This window comes from Perissodus microlepis, chromosome 3 (assembly GCF_051167445.1).
Source record: "Perissodus microlepis isolate ML-2025 ecotype Zambia chromosome 3, ASM5116744v1, whole genome shotgun sequence".
Taxonomy (NCBI): domain Eukaryota; kingdom Metazoa; phylum Chordata; class Actinopteri; order Cichliformes; family Cichlidae; genus Perissodus; species Perissodus microlepis.
The window spans coordinates 46988719-47002324 of NC_140463.1; the positions used below are offsets into that span (position 1 = coordinate 46988719).

The following is a 13606-nucleotide window of genomic DNA, read 5'->3' on the forward strand; positions in this document are numbered from 1 at the left end:
TAAATGTGGACTATAAACTCCTTGCTAAACTTTTAGCGATGCGTGTGGAAGCAGTCTTGCCATCTGTAATTAACCCGGATCAAACAGGCTTTATTAAAGGGAGATATGCCATCTCTAACCTTAGACGTTTGTTTAATGTTCTTTACAATCCCTCAGACTCCAACAGCCCTGAGTTTGGGATCAGTTTAGATGCTGAGAAGGCTTTTGACAGGGTCGAGTGGGGATACCTTTTTTATGTTTTGGATAAATTCGGCTTTGGTAAAATAATCATCTCCTGGTTGAAACTTCTTTATACTTCCCCGCTTGCCACTGTCAAAACAAATGGTACACGTTCTGACTTTTTTCCTCTGTTTAGGGGGACTAGGCAGGGCTGTCCCATGTCGCCGTTGCTCTTTGCAATTGCAATTGAGCCCCTGGCCATATCGCTGAGATCAAACCCAGGTATCACCGGGGTTACTAGAAATGGTATAGAACAAAGGGTCTCCTTATACGCAGATGATTTGCTTCTTTATATCTCAGAACCAGCATCCTCATTTCCTTTGGTGCTCTCAATACTTGAACAGTTTAGCCTTATTTCTGGCTATAAGCTGAATCTCGCCAAGAGTGAACTGTTCCCTCTGAATGCTGCTGCACAGAAATATCAGTGCACAGCACTGCCTTTTCGAGTTGTATCGGACAACTTTACATATTTAGGGGTTAAAATTACAAGTCAATTTCATGCTCTTTTCAAGCTTAATTTCGACCCACTTGTGGAGAAAGTTAGGCAAGATTTGGACAGATGGTCTCTACTCCATCTGTCTGTAGCAGGGCGCATAAATACAATTAAAATGAATATCCTCCCAAGATTTTCTTTTCTTTTTCAGTGTGTCCCTGTATTTATCCCAATTTCCTTTTTTGTTAAATTAGACAAGATTCTCTCTGGGTTCATTTGGAACAAAAAACCCCTAGAATACGCAAGACATATCTTCAAAGACCGAAAAAGATGGGGGGGATGGCTTTACCAAACCTTATGTTCTATTATTGGGCATGTAATATTCATATTCTCAGGTACTGGCTACAGGGGGAAGGCATGAATAATGCCCCGGCATGGCTGAGCTTGGAGATTTCTTCTTGTGCCTTATCCTCTTTACCAGCCCTGATTTATGCCCAAAAGCAGCTTCCGAGTGCAGGTTCTTATAATAACTCCATTGTCAAAGTTACCTTGAAAAAAAAAAAAAAAAAAAAAAAAAAAAATATATATATATATATATATATATATATATATATATATATATATATAACACTTGCCTCCTTTGAACATTGAAATTTGGCCTTCCAAAAAGTCACTTTTTTCGCTACTTACAAATCCGGAGCTTTGTTAAGGAGAAATCCTCCCAGTTCCCATCTAGACCTCCTTGTCATGACTTTGATAACCTTCTATCGCCTTCCCCTTCATCACAGGGCCTGATCTCTTGTCTGTATGGGAGAATATGTTCCTTTGGCAACTCCTCAACCTCGGCTATTAAAATGGCATGGGAGCAGGATTTGGGGTGTGTGATTCAGGATGACTCTTGGGATAAAATTCTTTACCGGGTCCATGGCTCCTCATTATGTGCCAAACACGGGCTGATTCAATGTAAGATTTTGCACCGCGTACACTGGACTAAAGCCAGACTAGCTCAAATATACCCCAACCTTAGCCCCGATTGCGACCGCTGTCATCAAACACCTGCCTCTCTAATACATATGTTGTGGTCATGTCCATCCCTCAAACAATACTGGATTAATATTTTTCTGACTTTATCAAAGATCATCCAGCTAACCCTCCAACCTGTGCCCTTAACTGCTTTGTTTGGGGTTCTTCTTGATACAGTTGTCTTGCCGATGCCCCAAGCGGATCTGGTAGCATTTCTCACCTTATTGGCAAAACGCAGAATATTGTTATGTTGGAAGTCCCCTTCTCCCCCATCCTGGGAAATCTGGATCAGAGATGCTTTGCATTTTAGCAAACTCGAAAAGATTAAATTCACCCTGCGTGGGTCTATGGCCAAATTTTTTAAGATCTGGCAACCCTTTTTTGACCATGTTCAGACTTTGCGGTCCCGCAACGCTCCCAATTAGCCAGCTCGGACTTTATTCTATTTTATTTTATCTTATGTTTAAGTATATGGACTCTATTGTGCCTGCGCTTTATGATGGCATTTACTTACCTACTTTATACATATTTCTTTTCTCTTACAGATTTGACTTATTTCTACAACTAAGCTGACCACTCATTATGTTTGTGTTTTTTGTTTTGTTTTTTCCTTGGTTTGTTTGTTTTGTTTTTTCTGTGCCTGTGTGGGGGTGTGGGTTCTGAAACTCTCCACATCTCTCTTGTACACTCAGGAACTGTTATCTTGTACTTCAGGGTTTACTATTTGTATTATTAGATTGGATCCTTTCTTTTTTCTTTTTCTACACCCACTGGTACTCCTATAATTATGAGGTGGGAGTGTATGTTTCATATTGTTTTATGTTCTTCAAAAAGAAAACGGCATATTGTGCAATTTGTCTTTTGTAAAAATGGATGCAGAAAATTTAAAAAAAAGAAATTAAAAAAAAAAAAGCCAGAACAGGAAAATCTGCTTCATGTGTTCCTGTTTGATCCTCGGTGACTTTGACACAAAGGCCTCTGCTGTGATGATCACACCTCTGATCAAGTCTCACAGTGTCAGCTTTGTTTTTATACATATGGATATGTGCTGATAAATGATCAGAATTATAATATTTCCCACTGTCTGCTGTGTGCCGTGACCTTTGACCTGCTAAAGACAGTCAGCTGTGGATTATTCATTGTTGTGTCTGATACTTAGAACTGTGAGGAAGAACACTACACAGTTAATCAGGGTCCCCTCTCTCTGAATCAGGGAAGGTGGGCAGGCCGCGTGTGGGCCGCGGGCCATACGTTGAGCCTCACTGTTTGAAATGTGAACATTGTTCTGCTGCAGTCAATGGACTAAACCAGAGAAGAAGAAAACAGACTTTACCATGAAGATCCTCAGTGTGGATCAGTATAATATCAGCCTGATGTCTGCAGTTTAGTGTCAGCACAACTTTCACATCATATTCATCTCAGCACAACTAAAACATGCTGACTGACCCCAGAGTTTCAAGTCCACATCCTGGACTCTCCAGGAAACCACACAGATGCTTCACTCCTGAATCCTGCAGCTTGTTCATGGTCGAAGACCAGTAGTCAGTACTCAGATCCAGCTCTCTCAGATGGGAGGGGTTGGACTTCAGTGCTGCTGCCAGATAATCACAGCTGATCTCTGACAAACCACAGCTCCTCAATCTGTATAAAGAATGAAAGATGTAAGTTTATTAGACAAAGTGTGAGCTTGAAATCATTCAGTGTTTCATCATCTGTTCAGAGCTGAAGAAGGTTCAGAATGTAGAAGTTTAGAAAATGGAAACTCCAAACAGCTGAAGCCAACAGGAAGCAGCTTCAAACAAACACAACAAGAGAAAAAACTCTGAATGTTTCACATTAAAGTCGTACATTTATCATAAAAACAGGACAAAGACTTGAAAAAGTTGTGTTTTTCCTTCCAGGAACCACAAGGCTTCACTTTTAAAGGTGAAGTGTGAAAGAAATGGACATATTTGAAGTCCAACACCTTTTTCCAGTCACATTATTAAAGCAGACAAACTACAAGCTCATTTTCATTCCAACAAGTCATCTTCTGACCTGGACTAACAACACTGGTCTCTATGTGCAGCTGGCTGTGAGACCAGTGCTCAGGGAGCGTCTACAAAGTGCAACACTGAAAGAACATCACACACTAATTTGCTTCCAGCACTTTCACACAAACATCTACTGTCATTATTGTCACCAAACTCTGTGGATCCTTTATTGCAAATTCAAATGGGATCAAATGGTCAGACAAAAGAGGGTTATGAGGAAATATGATGAAATGTTGTGTATTAGCAGCAAGTTATTGAATCATTTTCCTCAGAAACCAAACAAAATGATTGACAAACATGTTTTTACAAACTCAGTGTTGGACTTGGATCAGCAGGATAAGCTGATGTTTAAAGGCATTTGAGTCTCGCTGTATGAGAGTCCAGTTATTACTCAATATTTATGGATGATGTTCTTTCAGTGTTGCACTTTGTAGACGCTCCCTGAGCCTCACAGCCAGCTGCACATGGACCAGCTGACATTACCCAGCATTAGAGGCGGCTGTAAAAAAATGGATTTTCCTATTTAAATGGTTTTAATTTGAATAAAGCGATGTTGATTCATTCAATCCTGAATCGATGTTTAATATAAATGTATTTTGCCAGAATCTCAGGTTAAAGCTCCCAAAAGTATTTCAACAACAAGCAAACAGATAAAACAGTAATTGAGAGCAGCTAAACACACAAAGATGGAAACACAGAGCGTGGATCGTTCACTCGACGGCACGTACACGGACACGCCGTCGGGGCTGAAAGTGGACAGCTCACAGATCCTGAAGCTGCAGGTTTCATCTGTCTCCAACCAAAACTGACTGAACCAGCAGCAAAAGAAGATCCAAACTACGCTTTACGTTTGATGAACATCGTCATGAATTCTCTCTGACTTTGACGTTTACTTCCTGCACAGCTCTCTCTCTCTCAGTGTACTTCAAGAACAGTTTACCTTCAAAAATCTGTTTCCTGCATTCTTCACTGCTTATTACGCACCAGTCTGCTGTTGTGTTCACTGCTGTCGGCCTCCCAAAACAAAGCCTCATTTCTGCTGTTCAATACTGAAGAAATTGAAACCTTTTAAAATGATGACAGATTACAAACTCTCAGCTGTGTCTGTAATCAAACCTCTGTAACTTTGCTTCACTTCAGCAGCATCAGCTCATGTTCACATGTTGATTCATGGTTTGCTTCAGTTTTTGATCGACTGCAGAATATTTTGAAGGTTATCTGCTATAAAAAGCCAGAACAGGAAAATCTGCTTCATGTGTTTCTGTTTGATCCTCAGTGACTTTGACACAAAGGCCTCTGCTGTGATGATCACACCTCTGATCAAGTCTCACAGTGTCAGCTTTGTTTTTATACATATGGATATGTGCTGATAAATGATCAGAGTTATAATATTTCCCACTGTCTGCTGTGTGCCGTGACCTTTGACCTGCTAAAGACAGTCAGCTGTGGATTATTCATTGTTGTGTCTGATACTTAGAACTGTGAGGAAGAACACTACACAGTTAATCAGGGTCCCCTCTCTCTGAATCAGGAAAGGTGGGCAGGCCGCGTGTGGGCCGCGGGCCATACGTTGAGTCTCACTGTTTGAAATGTGAACATTGTTCTGCTGCAGTCAATGGACTAAACCAGAGAAGAAGAAAACAGACTTTACCATGAAGATCCTCAGTGTGGATCAGTATAATATCAGCCTGATGTCTGCAGTTTAGTGTCAGCACAACTTTCACATCATATTCATCTCAGCACAACTAAAACATGCTGACTGACCTCAGAGTTTCAAGTCCACATCCTGGACTCTCCAGGAAACCACACAGATGCTTCACTCCTGAATCCTGCAGCTTGTTGTTGGAGCTCAGGTCCAGCTCTCTCAGATGGGAGGGGTTGGACTTCAGTGCTGCTGCCAGATAATCACAGCTGATCTCTGACAAACCACAGAAACTCAATCTGTATAAAGAATGAAAGATGTAAGTTTATTAGACAAAGTGTGAGCTTGAAATCATTCAGTGTTTCATCATCTGTTCAGAGCTGAAGAAGGTTCAGAATGTAGAAGTTTAGAAAATGGAAACTCCAAACAGCTGAAGCCAACAGGAAGCAGCTTCAAACAAACACAACAAGAGAAAAAACTCTGAATGTTTCACATTAAAGTCGTACATTTATCATAAAAACAGGACAAAGACTTGAAAAAGTCGTGTTTTTCCTTCCAGGAACCACAAGGCTTCACTTTTAAAGGTGAAGTGTGAAAGAAATGGACATATTTGAAGTCCAACACCTTTTTCCAGTCACATTATTAAAGCAGACAAACTACAAGCTCATTTTCATTCCAACAAGTCATCTTCTGACCTGGACTAACAACACTGGTCTCTATGTGCAGCTGGCTGTGAGACCAGTGCTCAGGGAGCGTCTACAAAGTGCAACACTGAAAGAACATCACACACTAATTTGCTTCCATCATCCAACCTGAAGAGGAAACAGAGACGCCTCCCCTTCAAAGTAAAAGCTGCTCCTTTTGGACACAGTATCAAAGAAAGTCTACAGTATAACATAGAAAAGACAGAAAAAAAGTTTTGGTTGTTTTTAAATTGTGCAGAAATGAAACTACACTAAGCTCAATTATGTGACAGACATTTCATCCCATGTCAGTTTGGCCTCATCCTGGGCCGGATTATCCAGCACACACTCTGACCACAGGCCCAGGGGCCACGCACAGTTGGGCTCCATCCAAGAGACAGGAAACAAACCAACACAATAATAAAAAGCACCATGTGATCTTCTTACATTCAAGACAAACATAGTAAAAACATGAGCATATTTGTTTCCTGATAAAATGATGTGACAGGTAGAACAGAGTAAAGTGGTGGTGTTACAGCCTTTCTCCCCTCTGCTGCCGAGGCTGTTAGTCTCTCCCAAACTCAGCTACAGGACTTCCAAATGAATGAAAGCAGCAGAAGTGGCTTTACAAATGAAAGAGGAAGAGGAGAAGAAGAGGAGAGGGAGGCCACCCTGACCATCACTCCAGCTGAAAACATCACACTTCCATTAAAGTTGGTGAGGAAATGTTGAGCAGGATGAGCTGCTGGCTAATCTGGAGGCTGTAGCAGCAGCTCACAGTCACAGTGGATTTCCACTCATGAAAAAGCTCTGGCTGCTTCATTTCTCATCTCATATCAGAGACTTTAATGCTTCACTGAAGCTGTACTGTGATGCTTCCATATTCCAGTGAGGCCTCCATAATGATTTCAGCTGTTCTGTACACGCACTGTGTGCCCTGTATGGCTCAAAGTCTCTGCAGCCTGTTTTTATCTGCTATCATCAGATCTTCATCATCCTCATTCACATCCCTCACACACTCTACAGCCTCATCAGCACTGACTTCATCTTCACTGACTGATGGAGCACAACATGAACCTGTGGAGGCTGAAACACTGTCCTGTCAAACATCTCCCCGTCACCACTCCACTTCTGTCAGCCTTTAAATGAACCCTGCTCAAGTCTGTCACTTCTGTTTGGAGCCAAAAGAGGTTAAAGATTACGCCACTACATTCTTGTCTAGAAAATATTAAAAGTGTATTTGGTGACACACAAAAAAGGGTAAAGTTTAAGTATAGTTTGGGTCCACACATGTCCAAACCCTGGTGTGTGGGCCTACTTAGTATTGAGAAAAGCCCACTACAAGAACGCCCACCAGACCAAAGCAATGGTTTTGACTTGATCAGCATTAACCCCGCCCCCTGACTTTGATGGGTGAAGCTGACAAATCAAATGTATTTATGAACAGCGATGCAGGGCCAGGAGTAGCAACGTGAATTAAATAAATACATCATTAAATAATTCATTAAATGTGTCAGTAAAATAATTAAAATAGAAAACAAACCAATAATTGATTAAATTTGTATTTAACTAATTAGAATTGTACATAAATAAATAATGAATTATTTTAAATGAAATTAACTGATAATTCATTATCAATATATTTTTTAAATTAATTACTGAAATAAATAATTCATTAGTGATGTATGTATTTAATACAACCATAAAATTATTGCTAGTTTACTCAAAATAATTTTAAGACATCAATATTAAAGGTTAAATTATGATAATGAATACATGCAACTATAACTGATGACATAAGAATTTGGATTTTTTAAGCTAAAGCGAAGGTGCTGACTCACTTGGCATGTTACTCTCAAATCCTCCCTAATAACAAGAACATAATTACACTTTAGCCACAAGAGGGCAGCAGCATTAATACAAGTCACGTGTATATAAAGGTACAGTGATTATATTACAGTGATTTCGACGAAAACAAAACAGAAGTTGATGGCAGTGTGTTTTTATAACTTACAGAGCTTTTTTAGAGGCTTTGACCACTGGCAGCAGCCTCAGAAGAGCCTCCTCTGAAGCAGAGTATTTCTTCAGGTCAAACACATCCAGATCTTTTTCTGATGACAGTAAGATGAAGACCAGAGCTGACCACTGAGCAGGAGACAGTTTATCTGTGGAGAGACGTCCTGATCTCAGGGACTGTTGGATCTCCTCCAGTAGAGAACGATCATTCAGTTCATTCAGACAGTGACACAGATTGATGCTTTTCTCTGCAGACAGATTCTCACTGAGCTTCTTCTTGATGTATTGAACTGCTTCTTGATTGGTCTTTGAGCTACTTCCTGTTTGTGTCAGCAGGCCTTGCAAACGAGTTTGATTAGTCTTCAGACCCAAGAGAAAACGAAGGAACAAGTCCAGGTGTCCATTGGGGCTCTGTAAGGCCTTGTTCACAGCACACTGGTAGAAGTATTTCTCTGAAGATTTTCTTGTTTGAAACACCTTCCAAGTTGTTTGTTGCTCTTCCAGCAGATTGAGTCCAGAGTTGATGAAGGTCAGGTGGACATGAAGAGCAGCCAGAAACTCCTGAACACTGAGATGAACAAAGCAGAACACCTTGTTCTGGTACAGTTGTTTCTCCTCTTTAAAGATCTGTGTGAACACTCCTGAGTACACTGAGGCTGCTCTGATATCGATGCCACACTCTGTCAGGTCTGATTCATAGAAGATCAGGTTTCCTTTCTGCAGCTGATCAAAAGCCAGTTTTCCCAGAGACTCAATCATCTTCCTGCTCTCTGGACTCCAGTGTGGATCTGTCTCAGCTCCTCCATCATATTTGATCCTCTTGACTTTGGCCTGAACCACCAGGAAGTGGATGTACATCTCAGTCAGGGTCTTGGGCAGCTGTCCTCCCTCTCTGGTTTCCAGCACATCCTCCAGAACTGTAGCAGTGATCCAGCAGAAGACTGGGATGTGACACATGATGTGGAGGCTTCGAGCTTTCTTGATGTGGGAGATGATCCTGCTGGCCTGCTCCTCGTCTCTGAATCTCTTCCTGAAGTACTCCTCCTTCTGTGGGTCAGTGAACCCTCTGACCTCTGTCACCATGTCGACACACTGAGGAGGGATCTGATTGGCTGCTGCAGGTCGTGTTGTTATCCAAAGGCGAGCAGATGGGAGCAGGTTCCCTCTGATGAGGTTTGTCAGCAGCTCATCCAATGAGGTGGACTTTCTTGTTTCAGTCAGGATTTTAGTTTTGTTGAAGTCCAAATTAAGTCGACACTCATCCAGACCATCAAGTATGAACACAACCTGGAAGTCTTCAAGCCTGCAGATTCCTGATTCGTTAGTTTGATTAAAGAAGTGATGAACAAGCTCCACCAAGCTGAACTTTTCCTCTTTCAGCACATTCAGCTCTCTGAAAGTGAATGGAAATATGAACTGGATGTCCTGGTTGGCTTTGTCTTCAGCCCAGTCCAGGCTGTATTTCTGTGTTAAGACTGTTTTCCCAATGCCAGCCACTCCCTTTGTCAGCACTGTTCTGATTGGTTCGTCTCTTCCAGGTGAGGCTTTAAAGATGTCTTCTTGTCTGATTGTTGTTTCTGGTCTGTCTGGTTTCCTGGATGCTGTTTCAATCTGTCTGACCTCATGTTCATCATTGACCTCTGCAGTCCCTCCCTCTGTGATGTAGAGCTCTGTGTAGATCTGATTCAGGAGGGTTGGGCTTCCTGCTTTAGCGATGCCCTCAAACACACACTGGAACTTCTTCTTCAGTTGGGCTTTAAGTTCACGTTTACGGAGTGAAGCAAATATTTCTGAAGGTAAGAAATTCAGAAAAAAATATTATATAATAAATATCATAGCCTTTCAGTACCCTGAAAGGATGAATGTCTATTGGTCTGTTTCTTGAGCTATTAGGAAAGATCAATATTCAGTCTTTAGAGAAATTCTCTTACTGCTCTGCAGATGGTCAGCCATCTCATGCTGCTTAAGTCTCCTCAAGAAGTGGAGTGTGATCTTCAGAAATGCTTCTCTGCAGCTCTTTCTTTCATCTTCATCCTCACCTTCAAACATCTCCTCATCCTCCATCTGGCTCTTTAAAGTTTCTGGGTGATCTGGACTCAGAACCTTCTGGATCTTCTTCAGCTCGTTCTTCACAAACATGGTGATGTTGTCCTCCAGCCGCTGGAAAAGAAGACTATATGAATTACCCAGTGGTAAATGGACTGGTTCTTCTATAGCTCTCTTTGATACTCTGTGCACACAAAGCATTTTATACAACATGCCTCATTCAACCAAGCACATTGTTCTATGCTTAAATTAGGGCTGCTCGATTATGGCAAAAATGATAATCACGATTATTTTCGCTGAAATTGAGATCTCGATTATTTGACGATATTTATTTAACCCTTTAAGACCTACCATAGAACCAAGTCCGCCAGAGCTTATATTATTTTTTTACATGCTGTAGTGCCATTTGTGGGAGCATTTCAAGTTGCTATACATCAATACAACTGTTATAGACCATATTTTAATAATATGTATGCATTAAATCCATAGTAACTACATTAATTGCGAAAAAGTGCAATAAACTAAAAAAAATTTGAAAATCGTTTTTGTTTTGTTTTTTACATATATTTCTACTTGGAGAAATTTAAGAGGCTTATCCCTCAAAACTTTAAATACAAAAAAATTGCAAAAAATAGTTTACAAAAACAGGAAATTTATTTTGAGTGTCTTCATAGTTTTATTTTGGAGATACACCAATTTTTATATACTGTAGGAAAAACAAAAAACAATCCTATGATGCAAATTTGCAAAGAAAACAGCAGGTGCATCAAAATAAACTATTTCCAGCAGTGCAATTCGAGTTCTAAGCATCCCAGAAACTATTCATAAAAGTCAAACATGACTTATAAAAACACCAGTATAGGCTTTTAAGGCCTACAAGTAAAAAAATACATTTTCCGCAAAATGACGTCACTTCCGGTTTCGGTCAGGAAATGGCTGACGTCTTTTTCAATGTGGGAAGTGTTACGAACAGCTGATCGGATCAGCGTGTTTCTGGAATATTATGTTTTTGTTCCTGCAAGCGCTTTTTATGCAATTTTTGCAAAGCTGTATGTGGAAGGAAACCGTGACCTAGGACAAGCTGATGGCATAAGACGTAAGTACAACTCCTCCGGTTTCATATGCAAAAAAAATTATTGCGCTAGCTTACGCGGTTCCGGTTCTACAGGGATTTAAAAATAGTTACGCAAAACGGAGCTTGCCGCTCTGACCGGCTTTAAAGGGTTAACAATAACAATGTATTGAATAATGACTTTTAAAAATAATATAAACTAGTGTGCAAATACTGATAACAGTGCAAATGTTTGCAATATAAAAAGTAAATGAAAAATGTAAACATCTATGTTTAGTGAACTTTGCAGTGTTGCTCTGTGGTGCAGCTACGACACCGTAGCAAAGTTTACACACTATGTCTACTTGATCCACGTCTGACTCCGTGAACCCATAATGTTTCCACCCCACTGAAGTTTTTTTTACCTCTCTTTTCAACCAATGGCAGTCACTCTCCTCTCCAAATAACTTCTGCTTAGCTTTCCGAGCTTCCCTCGGGTCCTCTTAATTGTTGTGAGGCTTGTTCGAAATGCAGAGAGGTGCGCTCGATTTGCCACACGGAGCAGCGCAAGAGTAAAGCACGAGGGAGGGGCTAATAATCGGCTTAGTCATTTTTAATGATCGTTGAAAGCCCAGATCGTAATCGTGATTAAAATTCGATCAATTGAGCAGCCCTAGCTTAAATACTTTCTTTCACACTCTGATGGATGCATCAGAGGGCAGCTTGGGTTTAGTACGTTACCCAGTACATTTGCCAGCCAGGGTTTGATTCACAAACCTTCTGACTAGTAGCTGACCTGCTCCCCTCCTGAGCTACAGTCACCCCAATCTGACTGAAATCATGGAGCCCAAACTCTGATTTATGTTGGACACACTGACAATCCTCTGGTCCACAAAGTGCAGCATAGAGGTGACTGAAAAGAACAAATGTAAACGTAGTACTACAAACCATAACCACAGAGTCCAGGTGTGTTGGATGTTGCTGTGCAGACTGACCAGTGGAAACCTCTGCTCTCTGCTGGTCCACTCTGTGGAGGAGTAATGTATAATTAGCTCATGTTATGTCTGTCCACACACAGACACAAGCTAAAGGTCCATGAAGTGATGTTTGGATGGGTTCAGTCAATCAGATGACTGTCATGGTGAAGCTTTGCTAGTCCTGGTGATCCCACTGAGAATTAACATCTCAGTTTCCAGATGTCTGTAGTTTTCTGCTCAGTTTCTTTAGTCCCAACAGCTCTTACCATCTCCTGCGTAAAGCTTTCCCTCCATGCTCAGATGCCCTGGAACAAGGTGCTCTCTTTATATCAGTGACTGGTTTAAAGGGACAACTTGCAGTGCTCGCCAAACTTTGTGTCAGCAAAAGTAGTTCTAATGTTTCTTACATTTATTACATTTCTTACATTTTTACACACACAAATCAATGAACGCAAAAACATAAACTTTCCAGATATTTTGTTTTACAATGTTACAAAACTCAGTTCACAACTACACAGTCTGATTTACAAGCACAAAATATTTATGACCACAGTTTGAGCCGATGTATGTCCCGAGTCTGTGGACTCAGTAGTTTTGTTTTGATTGTTATTGTCTTTTGTTACAATTTCATTCTGATTAAGATTTTCTAGTTCTGAGGTTTTGGTTTCTGTGTTCCCTCTGTACTGTGTTAGTATTGTGTCTCTGTGTTCACTTCCTGTTTTATTTTGACAGTGCCATGTCCTATGTTAGTGTGTCTACTTTTGCTTCCCCTTGTCTGGTTATGTCCAATGAATCCTGCTGTGTCTCCCTTTTCTCATTCCCTGATTGCTCTTTTGTGTATATGAGCCCTTTGTTTTCTCCTGCTTGTTGCTGGTTCGTCTGTGTTGTCTCCCCGTGTCTCCGTTTAAGGTTTCAGGTTAGTTTTTTCAGTAGAGGTTATCTTAGCTTCTGCACAGGCCATCTCCACTGCACTTCACCGTTTCAATACAGCTCACTCACGTCACAGCAATGTCTGCATCTTGGGTCCTTTATTAAATTCAACATGGCTCGCCCCGCTAGCCGTGACATAAGATGTGAAAACAATATCCAAAAAACATGAGGGACAAACAGGGAATAGTTTTAAGGTGCAGGGCCAACAAACTGAGTCTAGCCATAAACTCAGAGTTGATTGAATTAGCATTTTGAATTGGCTGATCTGAGTTACTTCAATCAAGTCTATGTTCACTTTGAGTTAAGATTATACGTGATTGATGTAAAAGAAAAAAGCCATCATCAGCAACTGATTCTGATTTAGCAGGTTTTCTAAACAGTACCCATCCCTAGCTGGCTGTAGTTAAACCTTTACTTAAAAAGCATCTCTAGACCCAGCTGTCTTAGCTAATTATATCTCCAACCTGACAATCCTTGAAAGAGTAGTTGGGGGGAGACAATCAGAGGGGCAGTGTGATGATCTTTGGTTACAAACTACCGCAGTCAAGTCCAG

General features: G+C 40.8%; 1 protein-coding gene across 9 annotated transcripts in view; it reads right to left on the reverse strand.

The window, feature by feature from the left end:
• Nucleotides 1–13606, reverse strand: part of LOC146391699 (protein NLRC3-like) — a 28199-nt gene that overhangs the window by 10797 nt on the left and 3796 nt on the right. For 4 of the 9 annotated variants that reach the window (XR_014798612.1, XM_084914946.1, XM_084914967.1 and 1 more), the window contains exons 3-7: nucleotides 12095–12173; nucleotides 9981–10209; nucleotides 8048–9839; nucleotides 5473–5649; nucleotides 3122–3316 (exon numbers count right to left, since the gene is read on the reverse strand). Coding sequence is in view for 8 of the 9 variants with exons in the window: in XM_084914946.1 (XP_084771072.1) it covers nucleotides 3122–3316; nucleotides 5473–5649; nucleotides 8048–9839; nucleotides 9981–10209; nucleotides 12095–12173 (2472 nt within the window). In the remaining variant the exon portion in view is untranslated. Of the gene's footprint in view, nucleotides 1–3121; nucleotides 3317–3357; nucleotides 5650–8047; nucleotides 9840–9980; nucleotides 10210–12094; nucleotides 12174–13606 lie in introns of those variants that run through there. The other 5 variants (XM_084914985.1, XM_084914994.1, XM_084914976.1 and 2 more) reach the window with 4 other exon arrangements.